A 26,850-nucleotide genomic window follows, 5' to 3' on the forward strand; every position below is an offset into this window, starting at 1 on the left:
TTTGAATCACAGATGGTTAAGATGGGTTCCTCATCCCCTTTTTACTGTGTGTTGATCTACCGTCCTCCTGGCCCTGCTGCTGTCTTCTTAAAGGATTTTAGTGACTTCTTGTCCTCTATTATAAGGCTGGACTCTGTTTTAATCCTTGGGGATTTTAACCTTCATGTTGATGACAGCTCGTCTTCCCCTGCAATGGAACTTCTAACATTGACTGAAACTTTTAATTTTGAGCAACATGTTTCTGAGCCCACTCACCAAAAAGGCCATATTTTAGACTTAGTTTTTACGCTTGGCCTAGACATTTTAAACCTGTCTGTAAATGATGTTCATTTGAGTGATCATAGTCTTGTTCTGTTTGATCTGCACTTTTGTCCTGAGCCCAAGCCTTCAACAGTCAGGTCTCAGAGGCGTGTTATCACTGCAAATACTGCAGATAGTTTCTCTCATTTATTTGATCCTGTCTTGGTCATGAACTGTCTCGATGTGGATGATCTCACTCACTGTTTTAACAATCACTGTGTAGAAATTCTGAACCAGGTGGCTCCTGTTAAAACAAACTCCTCTACCAGGGAAAAAGCTCGCCCGTGGACTAATGAAGACATCCTAAGTCTAAAGAGACTATGTCGAAAGACTGAACGCCTGTGGAAATCCACTAACCTTGAGGTGCACAGGCTCTACCTCAGGGACCTTGTGTCCTCATACAATGTGATGGTCGAAAATGCCAGATCTGAGTATATCCATCAACTGGTAGCACTGAATAAGAAAAACCCCAAAGTGTTGTTTGAAACGATAAACTCACTTGTATGTCCTGCTGCCCCAGTTACCCCCGTGTTTTGTGAAGCTGACAGCAATGCCTTTTTGAGATTCTTCACAAACAAGATAAAGATGATCAAGGACAACATCCCGCCCCCTCTTTGTGTTACCCCTGCTGTTTCTGAGCCTGTCTCCAGCTTGTGGTCCTCGTTTAGGACTGTGACGGTTGCTGATATTTCAGCAGTAGTGTCTAAGATGAAGCCCTCCTCTTGCTCATCTGATGTCCTTCCCTGCAGGCTTTTTAAAAAAGTGTTTGGGGAAATCAGCCCGTGTGTGACCAAAATGGTTAACCTGTCTTTGTCCACTGGTGTGTTTCCTACTACATTCAAACATGCCATAGTGGAGCCATTACTAAAAAAAGCAGGCCTAGACCAAACAAATCTTAACAGCTTTAGGCCTATTTCTAAGCTTCCTTTCATGTCAAAGATCCTTGAGAAGGTGGTCTGTAATCAGTTGACCCTTTTCCTGGATCAAAGCAGCATCCATGAACCGCTTCAGTCCGGTTTCCGTAACAAACACTCCACGGAAACGGCCTTACTGAAAGTGTCCAGTGACATTATGATGGCTGCTGACTCTGGAAAGTCCACGGTCCTGGTTCTCTTGGACCTGTCCGCAGCCTTCGACACTGTAGACCATCAGATTCTGCTGAGAAGACTGAGGGATCAAGTTGGACGGGTTCAGTTCTAAAATGGTTCTCTTCTTATCTAGCTGGACGAAGCTTCAGTGTGGCAGGCAACCAAATAAGGTCGGAGTCTGCGGACCTGCTGTGTGGTGTGCCTCAAGGTTCCGTCTTGGGTCCTGTCTTGTTTTTGCTGTATTTGATCCCTCTAGGAAAGATCATACGAAGGTTCGATGATGTTTCTTTCCACCTATTTGCTGATGATATCCAGCTGTACTGCTCTTTTAAGCCGTCCGAGATCCAGAAGCTGAGCTCCCTACGTCATTGTCTGATGGAAATCAAACAATGGCTCAGCGAAAATTCTCTGCAGCTCAATGCAGAGAAAACAGAAACATTGATTCTCGTCCCTGATGACTCAATTCCAGGGATTAAGCAGTTCTTGGGGGACCTAGGCCAGTCTGTGAAGCCTAGTCTTAGAAACCTGGGAGTTATCTTCGACAAAGACATGTCTTTAGTCCAGCACTGTAAACAGCTGTCAAGGAACTGCTTTTTTCAACTAAGGAAGATCTCCAAACTTAGAAACATGGTTTCGCAGAATGATTTGGAGCTCATTATCCATGCCTTTTTGTCTTCACGTTTAGACTATTGCAATAGTTTGTTTTCTTGTCTTAACAAGAAAGAGCTCTCTAGACTGCAATTAGTTCAAAATTCTGCAGCAAGAATTCTGACCCGCACAAATAGGAGGACCCACATATCCCCTGTTCTGAAAGACCTTCACTGGCTGCCAGTGTCCTTTAGGTTCAGGTTTAAAATCCTGGTTCTGGCCTTCAGAGCCCTGCATGGTCAGGCTCCCTCTTACCTTAGTGAGCTGATCCAGCCTTACGCCCCTATGCGAGCGCTGAGGTCTATGGATCAGAACCTGATGAAGGTCCCTCGAGCTCATTTTCGCACAAGAGGTGACCGGTCGTTCCAGGTCGTTGCTCCGAGCCTCTGGAATGAACTTCCACCATCCTTGCGCTCAATTGATTCAGTTGACACTTTCAAGAGTCAACTGAAGACGTTTTTATTTGTCCAGGCTTTTAATTAGTCTCTTTTAGGGCTGCTATGATCTTTGTGCTGTCTGTATATTGCTTGTGATGTTTTAACCCTGTTTGTGAAGCACTTTGTGGCCCCTGCCTGCGAAAAGTGCTATATAAATAAAATGTACTTACTTACTTACTTACTTACTTACTTCACCACAACGGACCGATACAGCGACCGCATGACTGCAGACGCCGCACCGATCTGTCTGTCGATCTCACGCTCCATCTTCCCCCCACTCGTGAACAAGACCCCGAGATACTTAAACTCCTCCACCTGGGGCAAGGACTCCCCACCAACCCGAAGGGGGCAAACCACCTTTTTCCGGTCGAGAACCATGGCCTCAGATTTAGAGGTGCTGATCCTCATCCCAGCCGCCTCACACTCGGTAGCGAACCGCCCCAGTGCGCACTGAAGGTCCGGGTTCGATGGAGCCAACAAGACCACATCATCTGCAAAAAGCAGAGACGAGATCCTGTGGTCCCCGAACCAGACCCCCTCCGGCCCCTGACTGCGCCTAGAAATTCTATCCATAAAAGTAATGAACAGAACCAGTGACAAAGGGCAGCCCTGTCGGAGGCCAACGCACACCAGGAACAGGTCCGACTTACTACCGGCAATGCGAACCATACTCCTGCTCCGGTCGTACAAGGACCGGACCGCCCTTAGCAAAGGGCCCCGAACCCCATACTCACGGAGCACCCCCCAGAGGGCGCCGCGAGGGACACGGTCGAATGCCTTCTTCAAATCCACAAAGCACATGAACCCTCGAGCACCCGCTGGAGAGTGTAGAGCTGGTCCAGTGTTCCACGGCCAGGACGAAAACCGCATTGTTCCTCTTGAATCCGGAAGCTCCTCTCCAGTACCCTGGAATAGACTTTCCCACGGAGGCTGAGGAGTGTGATTCCCCGGTAGTTGGAACACACCCTCCGGTCCCCCTTCTTGAAAAGAGGGACCACCACCCCGGTCTGCCAGTCCAGAGGCACTGTCCCCGACCTCCACGCGATATTACAGAGGTGTGTCAACCATGACAGCCCCTCCAAATCCAGAGACTTCAGATACTCAGGGCGAATCTCATCCACCCCTGGTGCCTTGCCACCAAGGAGCTTGCCAACTACCTCGGTGACTTTGGCTTGGGTGATGGACGAATCCACCTCTGAGCACTCAGCCTCTGCTTCCTCAGTGGAAGACGTGAAGGTGGGATTGAAGAGATCCTCGAAGTATTCCTTCCACCGTCCGACTACATCCCCAGTTGAGGTCAGCAGCTCCCCACCTCCACTGTAAACAGTGTTGGTGAAGCACTGCTTCCCCCTCCTGAGGCGACGGACGGTTTGCCAGAATTTCCTCGAGGCTGACCGAAAGTCCTCTTCCATGGCCTCCCCGAACTCCTCCCAGGCCCGAGTTTTTGCCTCCACGACCGCCCAGGCTGCGGAACACCTGGCCTGCCGGTACCCGTCAGCTGCCTCAGTAGTCCTATGCGCTAGCAACGCCCGACAGGACTCCTTCTTCAGCTTGACGGCCTCCCTTACTTCCGGTGTCCACCACCGGGTTCGGGGATTGCCGCCACGACCCTGCGACCACAGCTCAGAGCAGCTGCTTTGACAATGGAGGTGGAGAACATGGTCCACTCGGACTCAATGTCCCCAGCCTCCCCCAGGATCTGTGAAAAGCTCGTCCGGAGGTGGGAGTTGAAGACCTCGCTAACAGAGGGTTCAGCCAGACATTCCCAGCAGACCCTCACTACACGTTTGGGCCTGTCGAGTCTGACCGGCTTCCTCCCCTGCCAGTGCATCCAACTCACCACCAGGTGGTGATCAGTTGACAGCTCAGCCCCTCTCTTCACCCGAGTGTCCGAGACACACGGCCGGAGGTCAGATGACACGACCACAAAGTCTATCATCGACCTCCGGCCTAGGGAGTCCTGGTGCCACGTGCACTTATGGACATCCCTATGCTCGAACATGGTGTTTGTTATGGACAGACTGTGACTAGCACAGAAGTCCAATAACAGAACACCACTCTGGTTCAGATCAGGGAGGCCGTTCCTCCCAATCACCCCACTCCAGATCTCACTGTCGTTGCCCACGTGAGCATTGAAGTCCCCCAGTAGAACAATGGAGTCCCCAGTCGGAGCACTGTCCAGCACCCCTCCCAGGGACTCCAAGAAGGCCGGGTACTCCGCACTGCCGTTCGGGCCGTAGGCCGAAACGACTGTTAGAGACCTTTCCCCTACCCGAAGGCGTAGGGACACGACCCTCTCGTTCACCGGGGTGAACTCCAACACCTGGCGGCTGAGCTGTGGGGCTATGAGCAAGCCCACACCAGCCCGCCGCCTCTCACCGCGGGCAACTCCAGAGAAGTAGAGAGTCCAGCCCCTCTCAAGGAGCTGGGTTCCAGAGCCCAAGCAGTGCGTGGAGGTGAGCCCGACTATATCTAGCCGGTACCTCTCAACCTCCTGCACAAGCTCAGGCTCCTTCCCCCCCAGTGAGGTGACGTTCCACGTCCCAAACGCCAGAAGCTGCGTCCGGGGATCGGGTCGCCGAGGCCCCCGCCGTCGACTGCCGCCCGATCCACACTGCACCTGACCCCTACGGCTTCCTCTGTGGATGGTGGGTCCACAGGAGGACGGGCCCATGTCGTCCTTTCGGGCTGAACCAGGCCGGGCCCCACGGGCAAAGTCCCGGCCACCAGGCACTTTCCTGCGGGCCCCAACCCCAGGCCTGGCTCCAGGGTGGGGCCCCGGCTACGACAACATAGCTCCTAGGGTCATTCGAGTGCTCAAACTCCCCCACCACGACAAGGTAGCAGTTCAGGGGGGAGTGAACAAATCACATTATCAGAAACCAACACAAACGAATAAGATTACATTTTTAGCATTAAACCCCCCTTTAAACTTTCAATTGGTTGCTGGTAGAAAGGAATTGTCCTTATTTGGGTTACATAGCGTTGTGCAGGAGAGAGGTTTAAAGAGATATCAGTCATGACGGGCATAAAAGAACAGCCGTTGCACCGCATGTCCCGTTAGGATGCTACCTTTAGGGTAAACTTAAGAGAAATGGAACACTGCGACCAGACAAAATGTATTAAATTAAACACAAATATATTATTTGGATATCCCCCCAATTATTTATTTGCATTTTCAAAGTTGAAAAAACAAAAGTAGGGCCGCAACCCAAATATAAAAAATCTCAATACAAAAACAAAGCAGATAAAACATAGTTCGTAATCAAACTGTCACGCTGCGATGTACGAAAACAGGGAAGGAGGACCCAAATGCAGAACAAACTAAAACTAGACAATTCCAGCAGAAATTGTGACGGTGGTTGCCGTCTGTGTATGTGTTTCTGAGTTATACTGCAGTAAAACTGTTTAACTGTAGTCAGCTAACAGCTAAGACAGAACTCAAATGATGTCACCACTCTAAAGGCCTTTGCACACCAAGGGCGACGCGAATAAGCGGCACGAAATTGCGAATAATTCTGAGGCGAATTTTGACGTGCCTGTCTATGCACATCGGGAGCGACCCGATTTTACAAATAAATGATGTACATTCTAAAAAACATCGCGCCACGCAAGTCAAGACACAGCAAACAATCATGGACTCGACAACATCAAGCGATGATGATCTGGTGCTTGTTTTGCTCAACAACAAAAGAAAAAAACGAAGGATCTGAAGGATAAAAGTTGCTATTTAACATTTTTCCTAAATGTTGTTAATAGAAATCTGACTCCTCTAAATAATTACCTCAAATCTCTCTGCGCATTCTTTTGATGGGATGAGAGGAATGACTGGAGGCGTCTCTTTCAGGTTAACAGAGTTTATTAACCCGATGAATCAAGAATAGAAGTTACAGAGTCCCTGGGTTCAACATTACGTGTCCCTGACAACAGACAGATACCTGGTCAGTTCGCGAAGTCTGAGCACCGACTATCTTTCCCTGAACCCTTTTATACATTTGACAGAGAATATCTAACCAAATTATGCATTCAAGAATGTGCGGTTTCCTTCCTCCGATTGGGGCAACTTCCAAATTATGCGTCTTCGGATGAGTGGTTCCCCTTCTCTCATTGGTGCATCTACTCCCGAATCCTTTCACCATCTGTAGGGGAAGACACTTCCTACCTGATTCTTATCACAACCTGACATCGTGTCTAGTAACCAATTCTTTTAAGCAACAAACCATTTAAGTGATTAACTATCAAGGCTCACTCAACCTATATAAAGTGGGTGAGTGATTAACTGTTCAAGGCCATAAACTAAACCTATTTGATTTGGTGAGTGATTCAGTTTAAAGGGCCACATCAAACACATGTTGGAATGTGCACTCACTTCTGCAAGCCCTCTTCACACAAACACCTTACTGAAAAGTATGACAATTTTATTAACACACACAAACCTGGAATAAAACATGATAAAATAACTGGTATAATAGAAATGTAAGCGAACATCATTCAAACTGTAAATATCAAACCTTTCCTTTGGACCGGGTGATGAAACTTTGTTGCAGTAAACACAATGATTATAAGCAGAAAAGAGGCCTAATATTCTATCACATCCGATTTTGAAGAGGAGAGAAGAACTTGGCGAGTTTCACTGTTTGGTTCAGGAGCTGAAACTGTACCACGGCCGCTTCAGGACCTACTTAAGGATGTCTGTGGGACAGTTTGAAATACTGCTTCAACAGCTAGCTCCAAAGCTGAGGAGGCAGAGCAACAATTTCAGGAAACCGATTGACCTGGAGCAGCGATTAGCCGTATGTCTGAGGTAAGAAGATACTCTGGTGTAAAATGTATCACTTGTGTTGAGTCCCGTTTGTTTGTAAACAGCTCCAGCTGTGCGCACAGTGCATCTTGTTCATTCATTCGTGATGGGCTGTCTGTTTAATGTCTCGATCTTTTACTAGGCTATACGATATGATATTGAAGACAAAATAACTCAGCACTTGCTAAATTGTATGAAAAGGAAAACTTAAAATCATACTGGAGGAAATTTTGCTCCTCGTTGCGTCTGCCTCTAATCTCATGGCCTGATACAGCGCATACAAAAAACAAACATGAAATAATGATTTATAAACACTGAATCCATGTTAGATGAGAAGCCTATCTTCTTAAGATGTAAACATTACCTGCAGTTACAGTTATTTACCTGAATTCAGTAACCTGATAACCAATAAAAAACAGGAAGCTAACAGGAGGAAATACACTAAATTATCTTTCATCATAATTAAAAAATCTCATTAAGGCAATGCTATATTAACAAGTCAGCTGCTGCTTTAAGCCTCATCTAAGTAAATCAAGGGATCAACATGTTTGAAACTGCAACATTATGGAGGACAGTAAATTAACAGAAAATGTTATGAACACAAATAATCAATGTCCATGTTATGTTGGGGGAGTCTGACTAATAATGTGGGGCTCTCTGTACTGGTTAAATGTCCTTTATTAGTAAATGGATAAACTGTTGTCATTTAATAACAGAATTGCCCCTGGGATTAATAATGTTTTTTTCTGATTCTGATATGGTTCAGTTTTTTAACCATATCAGAGTCCCAGGATAAAAGTAATTGTTTTGCTTATTTATATTGATTCAACATAAGAGCACCTGATTTAGTTACAATAAATTACCCTTTTTTCTTACCATTGACCAAGTGTAGCACATGTCTCATTAAGGATTATAAGGATGTTATAGCAAATGTATTTAGCTTCCATGTCATGAAATGATGTGCTACTGTATTATTAAGAAATAAAGACAGTTTCTTTGATTGTCTTTGCAGATTTCTAAGCATTGGTGACAGTTACACAACAATTGCTGCAAGTTTTCGGCTGGGAATTTCAACGGTTGCAAAAATTGTGAGGGAGACTTGTGAAGCCATCTGGGAGGAGCTGAAAGAATCCCACATGCCGTCTCCTAACAAGGATCTGTTGTTGAAGACAGCAAGGAGGTTTGAAGAGCGGTGGAACTTCCCACATTGTATAGGTGCCCTAGATGGCAAACATCATCCAGGCACCTCCCAACTCGGGGTCACAGTTCCACAACTACAAGGGGACCTTCTCCATTGTGTTGCTTGCCCTGGTTGATGCCAATTACAGATTCCTGGCGGTTGATATTGGTGGTTTTGGCAGCAACAGTGACAGAGGGATCTTTGCTAACTCCAATTTTGGCAAAGCCCTCCAGGCAGGTGAGCTTGATGTCCCGCCACCATGCCCTCTTCCTTCTGCACCAGAGCTAGGGCCATTACCTTTTGTGGTTGTGGCTGATGAGGCCTTCCCAATGAAGCCTAATCTCCTCCAGCCCTATCCAGGACGTCAACTTCAGGAGGACTATCGCGTCTTTAATTACCGCCTCTCTAAAGCCCGTCGAATCGTGGAGAACTGTTTTGGGATCCTCACACAGCGCTGGAGGGTCTACTGTCGATGGCTGCAAGTCTGTCCTGAAGCAGCAGACAGCATCATAAAAGCCACCTGCATCCTCTCCAACTTCCTGCGTGCCGATGAAAGGGATCACGATCCAGATGATGGAGAACCAGGTGATGATGATGATGCTGGAGAGAGCATCTTAGCACCAATCAGGAACCTGCGGGGAAACAGGGCCTCTGCAGAGGCGCTGAGAGCACGGGAGACATTTTGCCAATACTTCAACTCCCCAGCAGGAGAAGTTCCCTGGCAATATACACATGTTTGAGGGGTTCTGCTCTGTAAAGCCATTTTCATTCACCCTAATGAGTTAATTTAATGTTCAGCCAATTTAAATATTCAAATATCAAATCAAATGTCCTTCATTGTTTTTGTCATGTGCATACCTTTCTGTAAATATGTTTAGCAACTGTTCAAAGATTAAACTGTGATTTGTAAATAGGAATAATAAAAAGCTATGTGTCTTACCTCACCATTTGTTGTTCAGTCAATGCACACAGGATGTTTTTTCAATGAATTAGTATTTAATAGATTAGAACAATAAATCAGAATGAATAATTGCAATTTATAAATATTTACAATCAGTATTTACATTAACAAGAATAATATATGGAAACAATGAGAACAATAAAAAAGATTAATGAATAGGAGTAATAAATAAAACCTAACAAGAATATTTAAAAAGCGTTACACAACTAAAGAAAAGTTAAATTTGGGAACTGCTGTGAGGAATATACAGCCCCAAACTCTGCCTCATGGCACAAGTCCTGCATCTTGAGTTTTACCCATGATTGTCTTTCTGGGTTAAGACGCCTCATTAAAGGGGCCAAACTCAAAAGAAAAAGTGTGATGTCATCTTTCCGCAACCTCTCTCTTTCTCTTTCTGCCTCCCTAACTTCCTTTCTCTTCAAATAATCCTCCAGCATGCTGTCACTGCTTTTTCTCTTAGTTGGCCTTGGAGCTACAGCACCACACTCGCCCTCACTTTCAGCCTGGTCAACATGCTGAGCTTGCCCTGTGACTTCCTCCTGCTCCTGCTCCTCCTCAATATCAACATTGCTCTGAGTGCTATAAAAAAAAGCATGTGATTAGTACTATGCCTGTCTGATAAATTATAATTAGGTGTTATGCTAGAATGTTTATAGCCCACCATCTGAAAGATGTAGACTCATCTAAAATAGACATAGCCTCCATAAATTTCCATCTCTTCTTCTTCTTTCCACCTGCCTGACCACTCTTCACATCTCCTTCCTCTCTCTTCTTTCTTACGTACGTGTCACTCAGATTCTTCCACTGCTTTTTCACTTCCTCAACTGAACAGTAACAGAATTGTATTATGATTAGCTCTGATTAGACACTCGCTGGTTTATATCATGTTACTATCAAACAATTGATCACACGGTTGTCAGTACAGTGCTGTATTTTGTATTTAAACGACAAACATCTTTAAAAGAGAAATCCAGGAGGATCCTATACAGAGTAGGACTCTATTATCTCCCGATGGGGCAGTTTAGCCCAGACTCAGCATCTGTTGAGTCCTGTCCATTACAATTAATCCATAAACACACTGCATACAACTAATCGTCCTTTTGTAACAGCTGAAACGCCTGACATAACTTTAAACAGTGACAAAAGATTGTTTTGGAGTTAGCCGAGAAGGTTAGCTTTGTGTCGGCTATCGTTACAACAAAGACAATTCACATCAGTATGTGTTCGGATTTCTTCATTTTTTGCCTTCCGAAAAGGCTCATCAGGAAGCACAATGTTACAACTCATGTTTTTCCTAAATTCTTTATTTTTAAATTAAATGACCACAGGTCATAAACCTGAAATACAAACAAACAAATATTATTCAAATAATATAATATAATAATGAAATCAAAGAAGCCTGCAAAGACATTAAAAATGTAGCAAATCTTGCTTAAACAACATAAAACTACATTACCCAGAATGCCTAGTGCCGGAGGAGCATGCGCACAGCAACTCTAATGTTTCTGGTTGCTATGGACGCTGACACAAAGAAAACATGCCACCCGTGCTTCATTTAAGTGATTTACACACACACAAACGCAACATGATGAAGCGGCACTACACCATGAATCACCAAACTAAACCACCACCATCACCACCACCACCGGAAACTAGCAGATTGATCGCTTCCACGTTGCCGAGCGCTCGCATCTCGCGAGCTACCGGCTAACATGCTATTCTTAGCCAGATAACACACATTGATTTACAGTGCTCACACATAAAAGTGACTTTAACAAGGGTTATTAGGCATTGTGAGAAGTAGCAGTTACTCACCAACGGGCTATGTGCTCCTGATGATGGTTTTAGTGAAAGTGAATCCCAGGTGTCATAATTAAAGTGTTATCGAAGCTGCGCATGCGCACACAACATAACATGCCTAAGCATGAATGAAACTTAAACTTTTTTTTTTTTCTTCTAGTTAAATAAACATCAGGCTCATTTTCATTTGAGAGCAAAGTGTCTTAACAGTATGAGCTTGATTATACACACACCGTTATCACATTCAATCTCTGAAGCTATTCTCCTCCAAACATTGTCTTTAAAATCGTTATCTTTGTAGTGTTTATGTCTTTTATCGAAAAGCACCGGGTGCTGTGAAACAAAGATGATTAAGCGATCCGCCATGTTGAATGTTTTTGTATGTGACGTGCCAACAACGAGCGTTTTCATTGGCCGGATGTGTACTTGTCGTAAGCGAAACTTTGTAGAAATCGACCTCGGTCCGAAAAAATAAAAGCCGAAATTTCGCTCAGCGACATAATGTTGCTGATGTGAAAGCGTGCATTGACAAACAATAGGTTCGAAAAAAATAAATAACGTATGAAATATTCGCGCGAAAAATACGCGACTTTTGATGTATTTTGTTTATATATGCGAGCAACAAGGACTTCAGGATGGCGATTTACAAATATGTTTCCAAAACTTAAGTTTTTGGCAGTTACTCTCTAGGATTTGAATTTTTGCCATTTCAATGGGGCAAATTTTTGTCGTTTAAACTCGATTTGTGTCCACACCGTGTGGCCGAAGTTTCCACAAAGTAATAGCACCCATGTCATGACCGAGCTGGTCATTTTGATACCTTTTTTGTGTGTGGCGCAAACGCTGTGGGAGGAGTTGCGTGCCAAAATTTGAGGATATAATAATAACTAGAAAATGTGCATTTCCCTGCGGAAAATGCGTGTGAATGCTTCCTGCAGAAATGTTGCAGAAACACTGCTGAATGAAGAAGAATTAGCAGAAGTAGTGGAAAACACACAGAAGTAAAAGTAGAACAAGAAGTAGAAGAAGGTACAAGTATCTGTACGAGAACAAGAAATAGTGCTAGAATAAGAAAATGTAGTAAAAGAAGAAGTGGAAGCAGAAAAAGAAGTACAAGCAGAACTAGACAATTTGCACTTCCCTGCGGAAAATGCGTGTGAATGCTTCCTGCAGAAAAGTTGCGGAAACACTGCTGAATGAAGAAGAATTAGCAGAAGATGAAGAAAAAGTGGAGGAAGTTGAAGAAGAGGACATAGCAGAAGAAAAGTGGAAGAATAGGAAATAGTAGAAGAAAAGTGGAAGAAGAAAAACAGTAGTAAAAGGAGAAAAGGAAGTAGAAGAAAGTGAAAGTATCTGTACAAGAACAAGAAATAGTGATAGAAGAAAATGTAGTAAAAGTAGGAATAGTAAAAGTAGAACAAGCAGTAGAAGAAAGCAAAAGTGTCTGTACAAGAACAAGAAATAGTGATAGAATCAGAAAATGTAGTAAAAGAAGAAGTGAAAGCAGAAAAAGAAGTAAAAGCAGAAGAACAAGAGGTAGAAGAAGAGGAAATAAAAGAAAAAACAGCAGTAAAATTAGTACAAGAAGTAAAAGTGTCTGTACAAGAACAAAAAATAGTGATAGAAGAAAATGTAGTAAAAGTAGGAATAGTAAAAGTAGAACAACAAGAAGAAGAAAGTAAAAGTGTCTGTACAAGAACAAGAAATAGTGATAGAATAAGAACATGTAGTAAAAGAAGTGGAAGCAGAAAAAGAAGTAAAAGCAGAAGAACAAGCAGTAGAAGAAGAGGAAATAGCAGAAAAACAGTTGTAAAAGGAGAAAAGGAAGTGAAAGTATCTGTACAAGAACAGGACACATCAGACATGTTGCTCGCAGGAGCTGGGGATCAACCTTCTGATTGAGGGGTGACAACTCTACCAACTGAGCCACAGCCGCCAGTCAAGAACTAAATGAAAAAGTAAAGCATTTACAATATAATCAAGAGTATCAGCTGGCCGCTGGGGGGGAGAAAAGTCTCCCTATTTAGTGCTTATTTTAAGGGGTAAAATGAAGAGTTGGTGGCTGAATGATGATTTTATGAGCAAGAGGAGAGTTAGCTGAACGCGTTGATGTAATTTTTATGTCTGGGATCCAAGAAATGTCGGAACCACAGCGATGTAAAAACTTGGTCAAGAGAGATCTGTTTCCAAATGAATCGGTGAATCTTAACATTATCGCAGATGGAGAGTTTTTTGGACCACCTGCCGCTTTGAAGCTCACAGTGTCCAAACCAATGCTCCGTTTGTCCTGAAATCCTAACAGTTTTCAGTTTCCTCCAGTACCCATGCTTTCATTTACTCAGCTAACAAGTGACCTGCTTCACCATAGGGCAGGTGCTGAAAACTGCTTTAAAGTTTACTGACTTGGAGCACCACGGACCACGTTAAGGTGTGCTTACATGCATGTGTGTGTGTGTGAGAGGGACAGAGCGAGAAGTAACATACTGCTGAATGTTGAAGAAAAAGTAGAATAAGCACAGGAAAAAGTTAGGTACAAGACAAAGTAATTTATTTGTGTTGAACATGTATAACGTAAAAATTGCCAGAGAAAGTGGAGTTCTTGCGTATCATGATGAACTGTCATACAGCTGTGGAAGGTATTTTTTATGCTTTCAAAGAGCTGAATACTGAGTACAAGAAACGGCAGAAGATGAAGAAGCAGTATTATATTTGTAATAGTGTAATAATACAATAATAACACAAGTAATAATGTTGCTGTGTCTACAAAATGGTCTGTATTTGGTCAATATGAAATGAAAACTGCTAGATTAATTCACTTTGTTTCATTTAACAAGAGAAAAGAAAAAAACAAACAATAATGCTTTTCTGAAATTAAAAAGAAAACACAAAAATAATAAGGCTTTTCTGTAAGTAAAACAGCTAAACCAAACGTTTTTCTAAAAGTAAAAAAAAAAGAGGGAATGAAAACCAAATAATTTGTAATATATTCATATAGAACGGTGATGGAAATGTAATTTAAAAACATAGTACAATAAAACTAATCAACATAGGAAGACATGATACAGGATAGCTCAGGTTTAATAATGTGTTTAAAAGCCTCAAAGAAGACTTCTACTGACTCCACCTACGGACTTCAGTTACTTCAGATGCATTTAGCAAATGAACAAACGTGTTATTCCCTTCATCTGTGTTAATAGTCTTCTGAATAGAAAACAGATGAATGATGAGAGGGAGAGTAGGCATGAAAATAAAATAAACAAAATAAAATAAAATAAAATCACAAAAAAAACACAACACATAAAAAATAACAATACTAAAAAAAGTTCAATTTGGTTTGTCTTATCAAGAGAATCAGTCATTTCTTCACACCAGTGTTCTGTAAATGGTAATTTGTCAATCTTTCATTTAAAAAAAAATAAAATCAAAATCAAAATGTCAGTTTATGAGTGGAGGTGTAAAGTTCTGAAATGTTTGACCTTTTGACTTGTCTGTTGACTGTAGAAATGTTGCTTGCAGTTCTTTGGTCAGTGTCTGGTGTAGGGACAACATCACAGTATTAACAGAGGTGAAGAAGAGGAGCAGAGCCTTAAATAGAAGAAAAAACAGTCAGAAAGTTAATTTCCTCATTACTCATCATTTTCTCCTGATAGATTGTTTACCTTTTGAACAAAGCCTGACGCTGCAGTGATGAGGAACCTTCAGTCTGAGAGTGATGATAGATCCGCAGCTTGTGTCACTGTTGCACATCACTTGTTTAATTTTCACCATCAGTTAGACTCTGCTGAGCTACAATGGATACATGATGGATTCACAGATGGTGACGTGGAGGTGAAGGGGCGGAGCCAGTTCTGACAAAGGAAGCAGAAGGTTGTTGTAAAAATCTAATGATACACAACACGATTAAAAGTTGCATGATACACAAAAAATAAATACCTTAGTGCAGATAAACGCATTTGTGACCAGTAGCCGTTGCACATAGAGAAACTGAATGACATGTGCTTCCTTGTCAAGATCTCATTGCAATTCTCTTTGTCTTCACTTCATACTGGTTGAAGCACTTTGGAGGAAGACCTGAAGGAAGACAACAAATGACATTTAGAGTTGTTTAAGTCAACAGCAACAACAATACACCTGACAGATAAATAAATGCACACAAAATTAAACAACAAAAGCAAATAATACATTAGAATTGAGAAACATTACCTTGTGATCTGTTGTGAAGACACTCGGCCACTGGACATGCGTTGTTTTTACGGAGGAGGGACCACTGTTGATTCTGCTGCATCCTTTCTGCTTCAGCCTCGGCCCCTGCTGGTTGTTGAGAGATTCTCCAACAGTGACGACCAGCGTGTAAACTTTCTTTAAGCTGACGGAGGTGACGCATCATCGCGTTGGGAGTTGCTTCCTTGTAGTTGATGAGGGCTGATACTGCTGGCTTAAAATCAGCCCGCTCAGCAGACATGGCAACTTGTGTGTACAGGAGGAGGGGTGCGGGGGTAGACTGCTCTCGCCAATGTTTTGAATTTGGAATGCAATGCCCATTTTAAACACTAGGTGTCAGTGTTACATGTTCCTCTATTAAAACTAGCTTTCAATTGAAAACCAGGGTAAATGTGATGATTCAAACCCCTTTGAACTTCGGAAAACAAATGAAAACATGAACTAAAGAATGCACTCATACATATAGAAACTTCAAAAGATTAAAAAAATGAAATAAATAAATTTAAAAAATGAAATAAAAATAATTCAAAAGCAAAAACAGAATTCTTTAAAAATAAAAAAGGTGGTGCCTAAATGACTTAAAAAATAAATAGGTCAAGGCTCAAGAATATAGATGAGGGACAAATGTGTCAAGTACAATCATGTGACTTAAGATGTTCCTCTATACATGTTTATTATTTTTGATTAACTCTTTCCCCGCCAGAGAATTCTAGAATGTTTGCCAGCCAGCGCCAGCCTTTTTCACCATTTTCACCAATCTTTCAAGACTCACAGAATATTTTGTTCTTTGTATATGTAAATATTGAATACATCAAAAGAAAGATCAGAGCCTCTGCTTTCATATACAAAAAACTATTTTATTCAAACTTCATTCAATTTTTTTTTATCAGCACTTGAATATCGGCCATTTTCACACAAAAAACAACATTCCGGACAAAAAGCTGAGAAAACAGCACTTTTGTAAAACACTTATTTTCAAGAAAAAAAAGTGATTTTGAGTTTTACTTTCATGTGACAACTACAGTTATATTTTAAAATAAATAACTAAAATAAATAAAAATGATTACATAAAATTATAAATTTTCTTTGAATAGTGTAGCACTACAACATTTACAAACTAGACAATTCCTGCAGAAATTGTGAGGGTGGTTGCCTTCTATGCACATCGCACTGTGTGCTAAACAATTAATGGTGTCAGTGGTATGAAAAAAAATTTATATACTACCATTTGTACCTGTTGTCTTACTCACAATATTAAATCAGACATTGTGTAAAAGTCTTTTCACTCCTTTTCCTGTTATATACTCACTCTAGAGCAAAGATGTCTTCTCACTCAACAATTAATGCGTCTGATGATGATGTGCGTCTGTCACCACCGCTTTGACACAATCCCTGGCATGCTCTTCTGTAAACTGACTGTTGTCATCCGCATAGCTCTGCATAAACAATTCAACATCAATTCATGTTTTATAACAATTGGATTCCAAAAATCGCAATTGCGAGTATCATAAGTAACCTTATTATATTGACATGGCAAACAAGATTTCAATTCCCCTCACCTGGACCAGATAAATATGCAGAATTCTTGTTGATGTCGATCAGTGTATAGCTACCAAACTTGGCCCCGTGCCCTAAATTAACATAAGCATATTTGTAATTAAAGAGTATGTTGCTGTTGTTAGTCTGGCCTCTCACCCGGAACTAGTCCAGCAAAGTTGAACCTTTGAGCATCTGCTCATGCTGGCATAGTACTCAGGATCATTGGGCACGCAAGCTTTCCCACCACGTCAAGGTCACAGCAAACGGGAAAGTCTCACTCTCTCCACTCTAGTACATTTTACCTTGTAGAGGCGATTTGTACGAGTGGCAGAGGTGAGTAAATGTTACACTGCAGCAGAGGTTGTCATAGAGGTTTATTGGTTTAATTATTAATTGGTTTAATTATTAATTAATTATTATTTATTAAACTATTTAATTAATTATTATTTATTAAACTATCAATACAAACCTTAGGGTTCAGTGTTTCCTTAGGTTTCAGTGTTTCTCACAGAATGACGAGATACGTGGGCGGGGGATGTGGTGTGTCAGTTGTATGGTGTATCCTGTGTGAAATGTGGTGTGTCAGTTGTATGGTGTATCCTGTGTGAAATGTGGTGTGTCAGTTGTATGGTGTATCCTGTGTGAAATGTGGTGTGTCAGTTGTATGGTGTATCCTGTGTGAAATGTGGTGTGTCAGTTGTATGGTGTATCCTGTGTGAAATGTGGTGTGTCAGTTGTATGGTGTATCCTGTGTGAAATGTGGTGTGTCAGTTGTCTGGTGTATCCTGTGTGAAATGTGGTGTGTCAGTTGTATGGTGTATCCTGTGTGAAATGTGGTGTGTCAGTTGTATGGTGTATCCTGTGTCAAATGTATGTGGTCGGTGGGGTGTTACTTCCATGTTGATGATTGATAGCTGACACTGCTGGCTTGAAAATAGCCCGCTCAGCAGTTCAGATTGACGATTTGAGGATTTCAGAGGCTGTCTGTGGTCGTTAGGGTGTTGCTTCCTTGTGATTGATTAATGGCTGACACTGCTGGCTTGAAAATAGCCCGCTCAGCAGTGCAGACTGAGGTTTTTAGGATTTGAGAGGCTGTCTCTGGTCAGAGAGGTGTTGCTTCCTTGTGGTGGATGAGGCTATTTTGTACAGAAGGATGTGGTGTGTCAGTTGTATGGTGTATCCTGTGTGAAATGGTGTGTGGTGTGTAGGTTGTATGGTGCATCCTGTGTGAAATGATGAGGTGTGTCAAATGTATGGTGTATCCTGTGTTAAATTATGTGGTGTGTCAGTTCTATGGTGTATCCCTAAATTGAGCTCAAAACACAGTACACAGGATTATGATAGCTCCAATATGTGCGTAAGAGTCCAGATTGTAGACATTGCTGTGGTCTTGAGATGTAAATGTGATCCAACAATGTGTTCTTGTCAGTGGTGGCTTCCTGGATCAGTTGTTCATATCCTGTGTTGTGAAACAGTTCAGATACGGGCTTCTTTGATCTTGAGAGCAGATCTTCATTAAAATCTCCACAGACTATTATTGGCACTTCATCATGGTTCATGATGGCTAAAGAGTCTAAAAGTGCCTGGAGGTTTGGGAGAAATTGACACAGACTGAAATTTGGTGGTCTGTACACAGCAGCGATGAAAGCTTGGACAGGCGACTCAACCTTGACGACCACAAACTCCAGGTCTGTCACATTTTGCAGGTAGTGCCTTTCACATGCCTGGTAATCGTTTCTTACGTAGACAGCGACACCACCACCTGCTCTTTCTGCAACCTGAGTTGTGTATGAGTCATGTCTGTTCCTGTTGAACATTGTGTAGCCCTCCAACTGCAGACATTCAGCGATGGAAGAGCCAGAGAGGTGAGTCTCAGTAATGCACAGAATATCTGCGAGTTTTAACTCATGATGTTGTTTGATATCCTGAATATGAGCTTGTAGTCCTTCCGTGTTGTGGTGGACAATAGCGAATGTTTGGGCGTGGGTTGTTGGCGGCACAAAATGTAAAAGTGGCATAACACGGTCCAGTGAAGATTTCATCATGGACTCTAGCGACGCGGTGATTGCAGGATCAGCAAATAACTTGCTGTCATTGAAGTCAGCGATGTGCAGTCCTTGCAGCGACGTTGTTCTACTCAGAGCAACGTAGGCCATGCCTGGTTCAAAGATCCGTTTCAATGACACCACAGCAGATTGCGTCGTCATGCCTTGCACTTTGTGAATTGTGCATGCGTATGCCAACTTGATGGGGAACTGCCTGCGATCCACTTTGTTGTTACTCATCTTTTCCTCTACCCTCTCAATGTACACTATGTTATCAGCATCAGCAGATTTCCTTCCACGGCATCCCTGTCCTGCATCTGCATTGTCTAGCAGAAGCCCCAGCTTGGTGACTACTGTCGCACCGCTGATTGTCTGTGTGACTATTCTAGCAATTTGGCCGAAGGTGCCATTGACAAGGCCATGTTCAATGTCTATGTTCCTGGTGATCATGACACGGGCACCCTCTGCAACTTGAAGTGTGTCAAGTAGATCCTTTTTCTGGCCTTTACAAGGTTTTGGAAATCTTTTCATCCCTCCCATACGTGGATCCTTTGTCCAATCCTCTGCATCTATGTCGGTGATGTGGGAATGAAGAGCACAGAGAGTTGCAGAATTGTGCTCGGCAACCTCTTTGTTGGTGGCAAAGATGTGCAGAACATTCTTTGGGCAATGGGCGGGGTTTGTCACAGCCTGAGCAATCAGAGCATTGTCAATGTCGCTCAATGGAGCTGTCTTTTCTCTGACTCTGATTCTGTTGAGAAACTGAGCAAATGGAAGATCATTTCTCTGTCGCATGATCTCAGTCAGAGTGATCATTTGAAAGTGGCTTTGCCAGAAGTCAATCACATCGTCCTCATGTACACAGAGCGGTTTGTGTCTTCCAACTGGGGGGAGCTGATAGAAATCCCCTAACGCTAGTACTGACATGCCACCAAATGGACTCTTATTGCCTTTTATTTGTTGCAGTCTCCAATTCACGTAGGCAAACAGGGGCTTTGAAATCATGGACACCTCGTCAATGATGATAATCTCAGCATTCGAGAGCTGTCCCCTCACCTCATCCAAGGCATTTCCTAGGCCTTGGTAGGGTGGCTTTAAGCTTCTCGGTAACTTCAAGAGGGAATGCAATGTGTTACCTGAGATGTTGTAAGCTGCAGTGCCTGTAAATGCAGCCAGTAGAACGGTTGGCATGGTTATGTCTTTTTCCTCATACAGTCTGGGGAGTTGGCGGAGTATCCTTGTTGCCTCACCGTGGATGCACTTAATGAGGTGTGACTTTCCAGTTCCAGCCCCACCAGTGACAAAGTAGAAGAACGGCTGGGTGTTAAGGCCACGTGCACGTTCAATACACCAATCGCGAACAGAGTAAAATACTGACGCTTGTGTTTGGTTTAAACTTTGACACATTCTGCGCAGAAAGTCAGGGCTCATTTGCGGGGCCTTCACAGATGGCACGACTCCTCTAGTTTCCACGCGGCTATACTCTGGGACATCATCTTGTTCTTCTTCGTGCAGGGGGTCGTTGCTACGCTCAGCGACGCATTCCAACTGAGCAAGCTCATTCTCTGGGGCAAAGTTGGCCCATGCATGTTGAATGGGGCCATTCTTCACAAAGTTATCCATCGCTTTCTCCATCACGTCACTGTGTTTCTCAAATTCCTTTCTGTTGAGGTTGACAATCGCAAACACGTGCATGTGCATCCCGGATACGTTTAAAGAGGCTGACGAGTAAAACGATTTGTGTGTGGGGAAAGCGGCTGTTTTTAGTGACGACTCGACGCGATGGGGGAGGTAGAGTTTGAGCAAGTTGCCGTAGAATTTCTCGGGGTCCTTCGTTTCTGAGAAGTTAGGGTGTCTAATAATGGCAGGCTGGCTTCTTGTTCGTTTCTGGATTGTCCCCATGTTGTTTAAGAGCTTGTAGCAATTTCTGCCTTCTGCCTGCTTGCTGTAGACGATCCTGTACTTGGATGCGAATTCAGCGAGACACATATTTTCAAACTCAGGCGTTTGGGGTCTGGCTCTGTATTTTTCTGGAATACCTGACATCCACACGCTCTCGGAATCTTCAGGTTTGTTCTGCAGAACGTTGAGTGGCAGACTCATCCTCAATGCATCCTCACTTGTTTGCAGGAAGATAACTTCGCGTGAGCACCTCTTCATTTTCAAGCTACACGTACGGGCCACAGCCTCCTGAGCGGTCACCTCTCTGTGTTTAGAATACGCTTGAAGAATTTGTTTCATTTCCTCTCTCTGAGGAACACTCTCCGCACTGAGCTCGCCAACGATTTGTCCGAGATATTCGCTCATCTCATGTTCCGGTTTGGCGATGTAGCTGAGCATGTACTGAATGAGAGCAAACTCATCCAGGACGTACTGGATGTCCATGTTGCCGTTCCAAGCCATCAGCAAATCAGGATTGTAGTTATTGACCCAGCAGTCCTTGACTTCCCGCTCCATTACGATGGTACTTCCATGTGTCATGTTATGAACAGAAGTCCTGTAGTCATCGTATGTCAAATTACACCGTGCCAGTAGCTGTGTTAGGTTGGCCACTTGCGCTTTGGGATCGTTGAGCAAATCCCACACCGGTTTTAGTGTACTCGTGGCTGCTGATCTGATCAATCTTTGTTCTTCGCTGCTTTGCTTTGCTTTGCTTGTGTTTGCGCTTGTACCTTCACCCTCGTCTGCCTCTACCTCAGAAGGGTTCGGACAGGTTATCTGGGTCCGTCGCATAGGTGGTTTTGGAAAACCAAATCTGCATGTCTTGTTCCCTTTCTTGCAGGTCTTGGAATGACTTCTGCTGTGCATTTGAACCTCAGAAACAATGCTGTGAAGCAACGGTTCTTTGTTTCTGTTGGGTAACTTGCATGAGATGTAGCGGTCCACAAACTGGCAGACTACGTGTTCATCGTCTTCTGAAAAAAGTGGTGCTCCTTCGACCCAACATATCATGTGTATGTGAGGGCTCCCTCTGGCCTGGAATTCCACTCTGTAAAAAAAATCGACAACCTGACCGATGGGTTTAGCCGGAGAAAGCAGCAGGTGTCTCATCAGAGCATCAACACGCTGGTCAAACATGCGCATGGTGGTCACTGGGTTGCTTCTGAGAATGTCGCATTTATCAGCCCAGTCCAGCTCATTGAAATTGACCCGTTGACCTTGCTGTGATTTGATCGCTGTGATAACCTCTGGCCATCTGAATTCTGCAGCAGAGAAAGTCAGAAAAAAAGTGGGCGTCCCCAACTGTTTGACCATGGCAAACAAATCCCGCAACGCTTTCTCCCAGTAAGCGGGAGTCCCTCTAAGTGGTCGCATGAACCTGGTGGCATCTTTGTTTCGCACCAGTCTCTCAACCTCCCGCTTGTCCTGTAACATCTTGTTTGATATTACTCGCCCGTCTCTGGTAACAGGTTTGCCTTTCCTCAACTGGATGGACATGCTGTTTTGGGCCAAGTGTGTCTCAGTGACAAACTGTGCAAAGAACAGGTAGCTCTGGTCCCTTGCAAAACGATTGTCGACACAGAAAAGCCTTGCATTGAAATACATGCTGGGGGACAGCTTAACTCGTCGTGCCTCATCTAAGGTATTTTGTCCTGTCGGGAAAAGAACAGGAAACGCCAAAGCTTCAATTTTGGGCGTTGTAAAACTGACGGGTTTGTTGCCTTGTGCAGGTGCAATGCTGAATATCCCGTCACCAAATGTCAGCATCTCTTGTCCAAGGTCAGCCGGTTGCAAGCAACTATCCAGGCCTACTCCAGGTCTCAGTGCCTGTTTCTCATCCTCCGCAGTGGGTTGGTCGTTAGGTGTTGCATGCTGCACCTGTGATGGATCGATAGTTTCAGCAAAGTCTTGCATATTGATCATTTCTTCCTCATCACAGCTGTCGAACTCCATGTCATCATTCGCAGTGGGTGCTGGTTGATTGTTTGGTGTTGCATGCTGCACCTGTGATGGATCAATATTTTGAACAAAGTCTTGCATATTCATCATTTCTTCCTCATCACAGCTGTCAAACTGCATGTCGAGGTTTGCGTCCTGAACATCATCATCTATGGCTGGATCTTGTAGCAGGTCTTCAATGGATTCATTATACATAGCCTCATCATCTCTGATTGAAATGTCTCTATACCCTGGATGTGTATCCATCAGTTTGGACAGACGCGCCACTACGTTTCGCATGTTTACGGTGTGAAAATATTGATGGCCTTTGTAAACCAGACGTCTCTTCAGCTTCACTCTGTAAAGGTGGGAAGAGCTGGGCAGTCTTGGTAAGGTGTTGACTGTACTTTCTACCTCAGATGGCACGCACACAACAGCCCCATGTATTGCTGACTGCCTTCCTTTTGGGAGAGTGACTATTTTCGCAAATGGCAGTATTTTGGCCAAGAGTTGTCTCTCCAGCACATTTAAACCACAGAGCTCTGGTGGAATAGGTGCCAACTCCAATTTGTTTGCTACCGCAATGCATGAAGGTTTTCCGTCCATTAAATGGGAATGACATGTGAAACAAATCCACTCTTCTCTTCTTTCTTCAGGCACAGTGCATTGGTAAGGGCCTCCACACTGACCGTCACAAATGTGAACGTACTTACCTGTCAAACAAGCAGCAACCACGCTTGGCTTCTTCTTGTAATTAGGTCGATGGCAACGTCGCACTTGTTTTGGGAAAAGGGCGCGATGACACATTGTGCATACAAAAGTTGGCCCAGCCTTTATGTCCTCTTGGAAAGTGGCTATGGCTTCCCTGAGTACAGGATTTTTACGATTCATTTCATCGAATCGCTTTTCAAGGCAGACTTTTTCGACACCTTTGTATTTTCGTCTAATTTTCAATGAACAACGCAGTTTATGCAGCATCCGAAAATGTGGATCAATCGCGTACCTCTTGGTTATTGCCTGCTTCCGTTTCTGTCTGAAATCTTCGTCAATTGCATACCTCTTGGTTGTTGCTTGCTTCTGTTTCTTTCTGAAATCCTCATCAGTCGCGTACCTCTTGGTTATTGCCAGCTTGCGTTTATTTTTGAAATCTTCGTCAATTGCATACCTCTTGGTTGTTGCTTGCTTCTGTTTCTGTCTGAAATCTTCATCAGTCGCGTACCTCTTGGTTATTGCCAGCTTGCGTTTATTTTTGAAATCTTCGTCAATTGCATACCTCTTGGTTGTTGCTTGCTTCTGTTTCTGTCTGAAATCTTCATCAGTCGCGTACCTCTTGGTTATTGCCAGCTTCTGTTTGTTTTTGAAATCTTCATCAGTTGCGTACCTCTTGGTTACTGCCTGCTTCTGTTTGTCTCGGAAAATGTCATCTGATGCATATTTGTTGGTAAGGTATTTCTTCATGGTTATTTTTTTGTTCAGCCTGAAAGTTTCATCGCTTCTGTATCGCTCTCTCTGACATGTTTTTTTTCCCCCCTCTGTATCTTTTCTTAGTTTACTCATTATCTTTCTACGCTTGTGTTTACTGACTTTCTTAGATTTAACAACCTGTGTAGCCTTTGACATCACTACTGTGGATGCTGCAGTGAGTGGCTCCAGAGAAGCCACATGTTGCTGTTTGTCATCCATGACAACATTGGTTGGGATTCCAACATCTGTGTCAAGTGGTATCTGAGTTTGTAGTAAAACAGCCTCTTTCTGTACAAATTTCAGTGGTGTGAAGTCAAACAGCATCCTGTTAATAGACTGAAAAGGATGGAGCTGAGCATTGAGTTCTTCAATTTTCTTAATCAGATCATCCAACTGTGTGAATGTCATCATCACTGCCTTCCCTCCTGGCACTGGTAAGCCATCAGCATTTCTGCTATGGGAGTCAAAGAGTCCATATCTACCAGACTGGTCTCTAAACACTGCAATGGTATATGGTGTGATGGTGAGCAGTGCATGGGTAACATCTGAGGACAGACACTGAAGTCTTGTATGAAGATTTTGACACCAACTTTCTGTGCCAGGGTTTCCATTGTCTCTAATGTATCCAGAATACTCGCAGGTTTTCTGCACCTTATACTGGTGGTTTGCAGTTTTCACGGTGTGAGGTGTTTCTTGAATGTTCAAATAGTAGTCGTAAAACCTGTTTTCATCTTGAAGACGTTGAATGGTTTGACCATAGAGAATGTGTCCCTCATCTAGTATGTTATCCAGATCAGCCTCTTTCAAGTCATGACCCTCTTGATGGTGTGTTAGGAATGTCAGAGCCATGCATGAACACTGTTTATTCCTTAAAGTAGGGTGATATCTGTCATCGTCCTGAGAATGAGATGCATGGACAGATATCACGGAGGGTGATGTGCCGTGTACCTGTGTAACATCCTCTTCCAAATGGTGTATGATCTGCATAGTGCTACTGAAAGGTTGAACCTCACACTGTAGTTCCTGCAGAGCTATGCATGGAGATGCGTCCACAGGTGGACTACTTACCTCCATGTCACATACCTCATTGGCAACAGTGCTGCAGTGCACTTGTGGGTCCAGAAACCGTGGGTCTGAAGGGACAAATTTTGTCCAACGTTGCTTCGCAGCTTGTGATCGCTTTCCTTTGCGTGGCATTTTGTTATCACTAAATAATGAGATAAATAATGGTCAGATCAGATGAGTAACCAGGAAATTGAGATGCAAGGTGAAACAATTTGCAGTCATTTTTTTAATAAACAAATTGTGTATTGATTTCTGTTGATATATCACTTTTTATTTAAAGAGCATATTGCAGGTTTAAGATTAAGTACATCAATTTTGTGTATGTTCTTCAACACATAAATGCTCTAATTTAGAGGACAAAGGGGCTGTTTTTAGCGTAGCTGTTTTGTTTGACAGCAATGACAAATTGTTTGTTTGACAGTCACGCACCACATACACACACATTGGCCTCTCACTCTGAGCTCCAGAATTTCAGTTTTCACTCGTGTTTTAAAATTGCGACTGTGGTCCCAGTCTGAATGTTAGACAAAAATAAAATACATGAAAACGTGCGCCTATTTGTGCTGTCGCTCACACTCAAAACGGATCGGTGATAACATTTTTAGTTTTCAAGATATTTCAGGTTTCTCGAACAGTGGTAAACCCATTCAAATACATTGATGGAATATTCTGGCAGGTCAAAGCTGAATGTCAAGTGAGCAGCAGGTGTTCAGAGTTAAGAGTGATGACATCATTGTTTCAGTGGGACAGAGCTCTGTCTTAGCTGTTAGATGGCACCATTCTTCCTGTCCCACACATGCACGCACACACACAGACACACACTGACACAGCAAACGCACGCACACACAATCTCAAAAGTAGCCTACTGAGCTTAATAACACAAGCTCAACAACTAATCAATGTAATGACCTTGGCATTTAGCTTATTAGCTTATGAGAGCTAATTAGCTTATGAAAGGAACTTTTCTCGATAAAATGCTCAGTGTTATATGAGATATGATCAATAAAAAAATAGCAATTGATATTGAAGAATAAAGATTATGAAAGCTCAACTCAAGAGTGGAAAGTATTTAAAGGGTTAAAATCCTGATAATTATTAAATTATTGACCCAAACCTCAAGTTCAACATGCATCTTTTTAATTTTTTCTCGATAATGTAATCATTACAGTATGTGTAATGCTATATTATTGTTTATTGCTACCTTATATTTGTACCAATAAATAAAAAAGAATCTACACTTCGTACAGTAGGCTAACATTTCAATGCTAAGGGCTATGCTACATTTATAAAATTGACCCTTTACCTTTGCTCCTTTCCTCCTTGTGATAAATGTCTGTACTGAGAGAGATGCCTTAAAGCCTGTGTCAGGGCAAATGGCGTCTGTGATTGGCCGAACACTGTTGCTAAGTGACATAGTCGGTT

General features: G+C 43.1%; 2 protein-coding genes and 1 long non-coding RNA gene across 7 annotated transcripts in view; 1 reads left to right on the top strand and 2 right to left on the bottom strand.

Annotated features, from left to right (window-relative positions):
- The window catches only part of thsd7ba (thrombospondin, type I, domain containing 7Ba), a 419,860-nt gene that overhangs the window by 18,137 nt on the left and 374,873 nt on the right, over positions 1–26,850 (top strand). The window lies entirely within an intron of this gene.
- LOC306832820 lies at positions 14,297–16,110 on the bottom strand. Its single transcript, XR_013780266.1, has 4 exons — positions 15,419–16,110; positions 15,149–15,286; positions 14,875–15,063; positions 14,297–14,800 (listed from the first exon to the last, which is right to left on the bottom strand). It is a non-coding gene; the product is annotated as an uncharacterized lncRNA (long non-coding RNA).
- Positions 18,243–26,743, bottom strand: LOC306832371 (uncharacterized protein). Its single transcript, XM_079356992.1, has 2 exons — positions 26,732–26,743; positions 18,243–25,570 (listed from the first exon to the last, which is right to left on the bottom strand). The coding sequence occupies exon 2, from the start codon at positions 25,558–25,560 to the stop codon at positions 18,280–18,282; it is 7,281 nt and encodes a 2,426-aa protein (XP_079213118.1). The 5' UTR covers positions 25,561–25,570; positions 26,732–26,743; the 3' UTR covers positions 18,243–18,279.

Source organism: Symphodus melops, assembly GCF_947650265.1.
Source record: "Symphodus melops genome assembly, chromosome: 12".
Classification (NCBI taxonomy): Eukaryota; Metazoa; Chordata; class Actinopteri; order Labriformes; family Labridae; genus Symphodus; species Symphodus melops.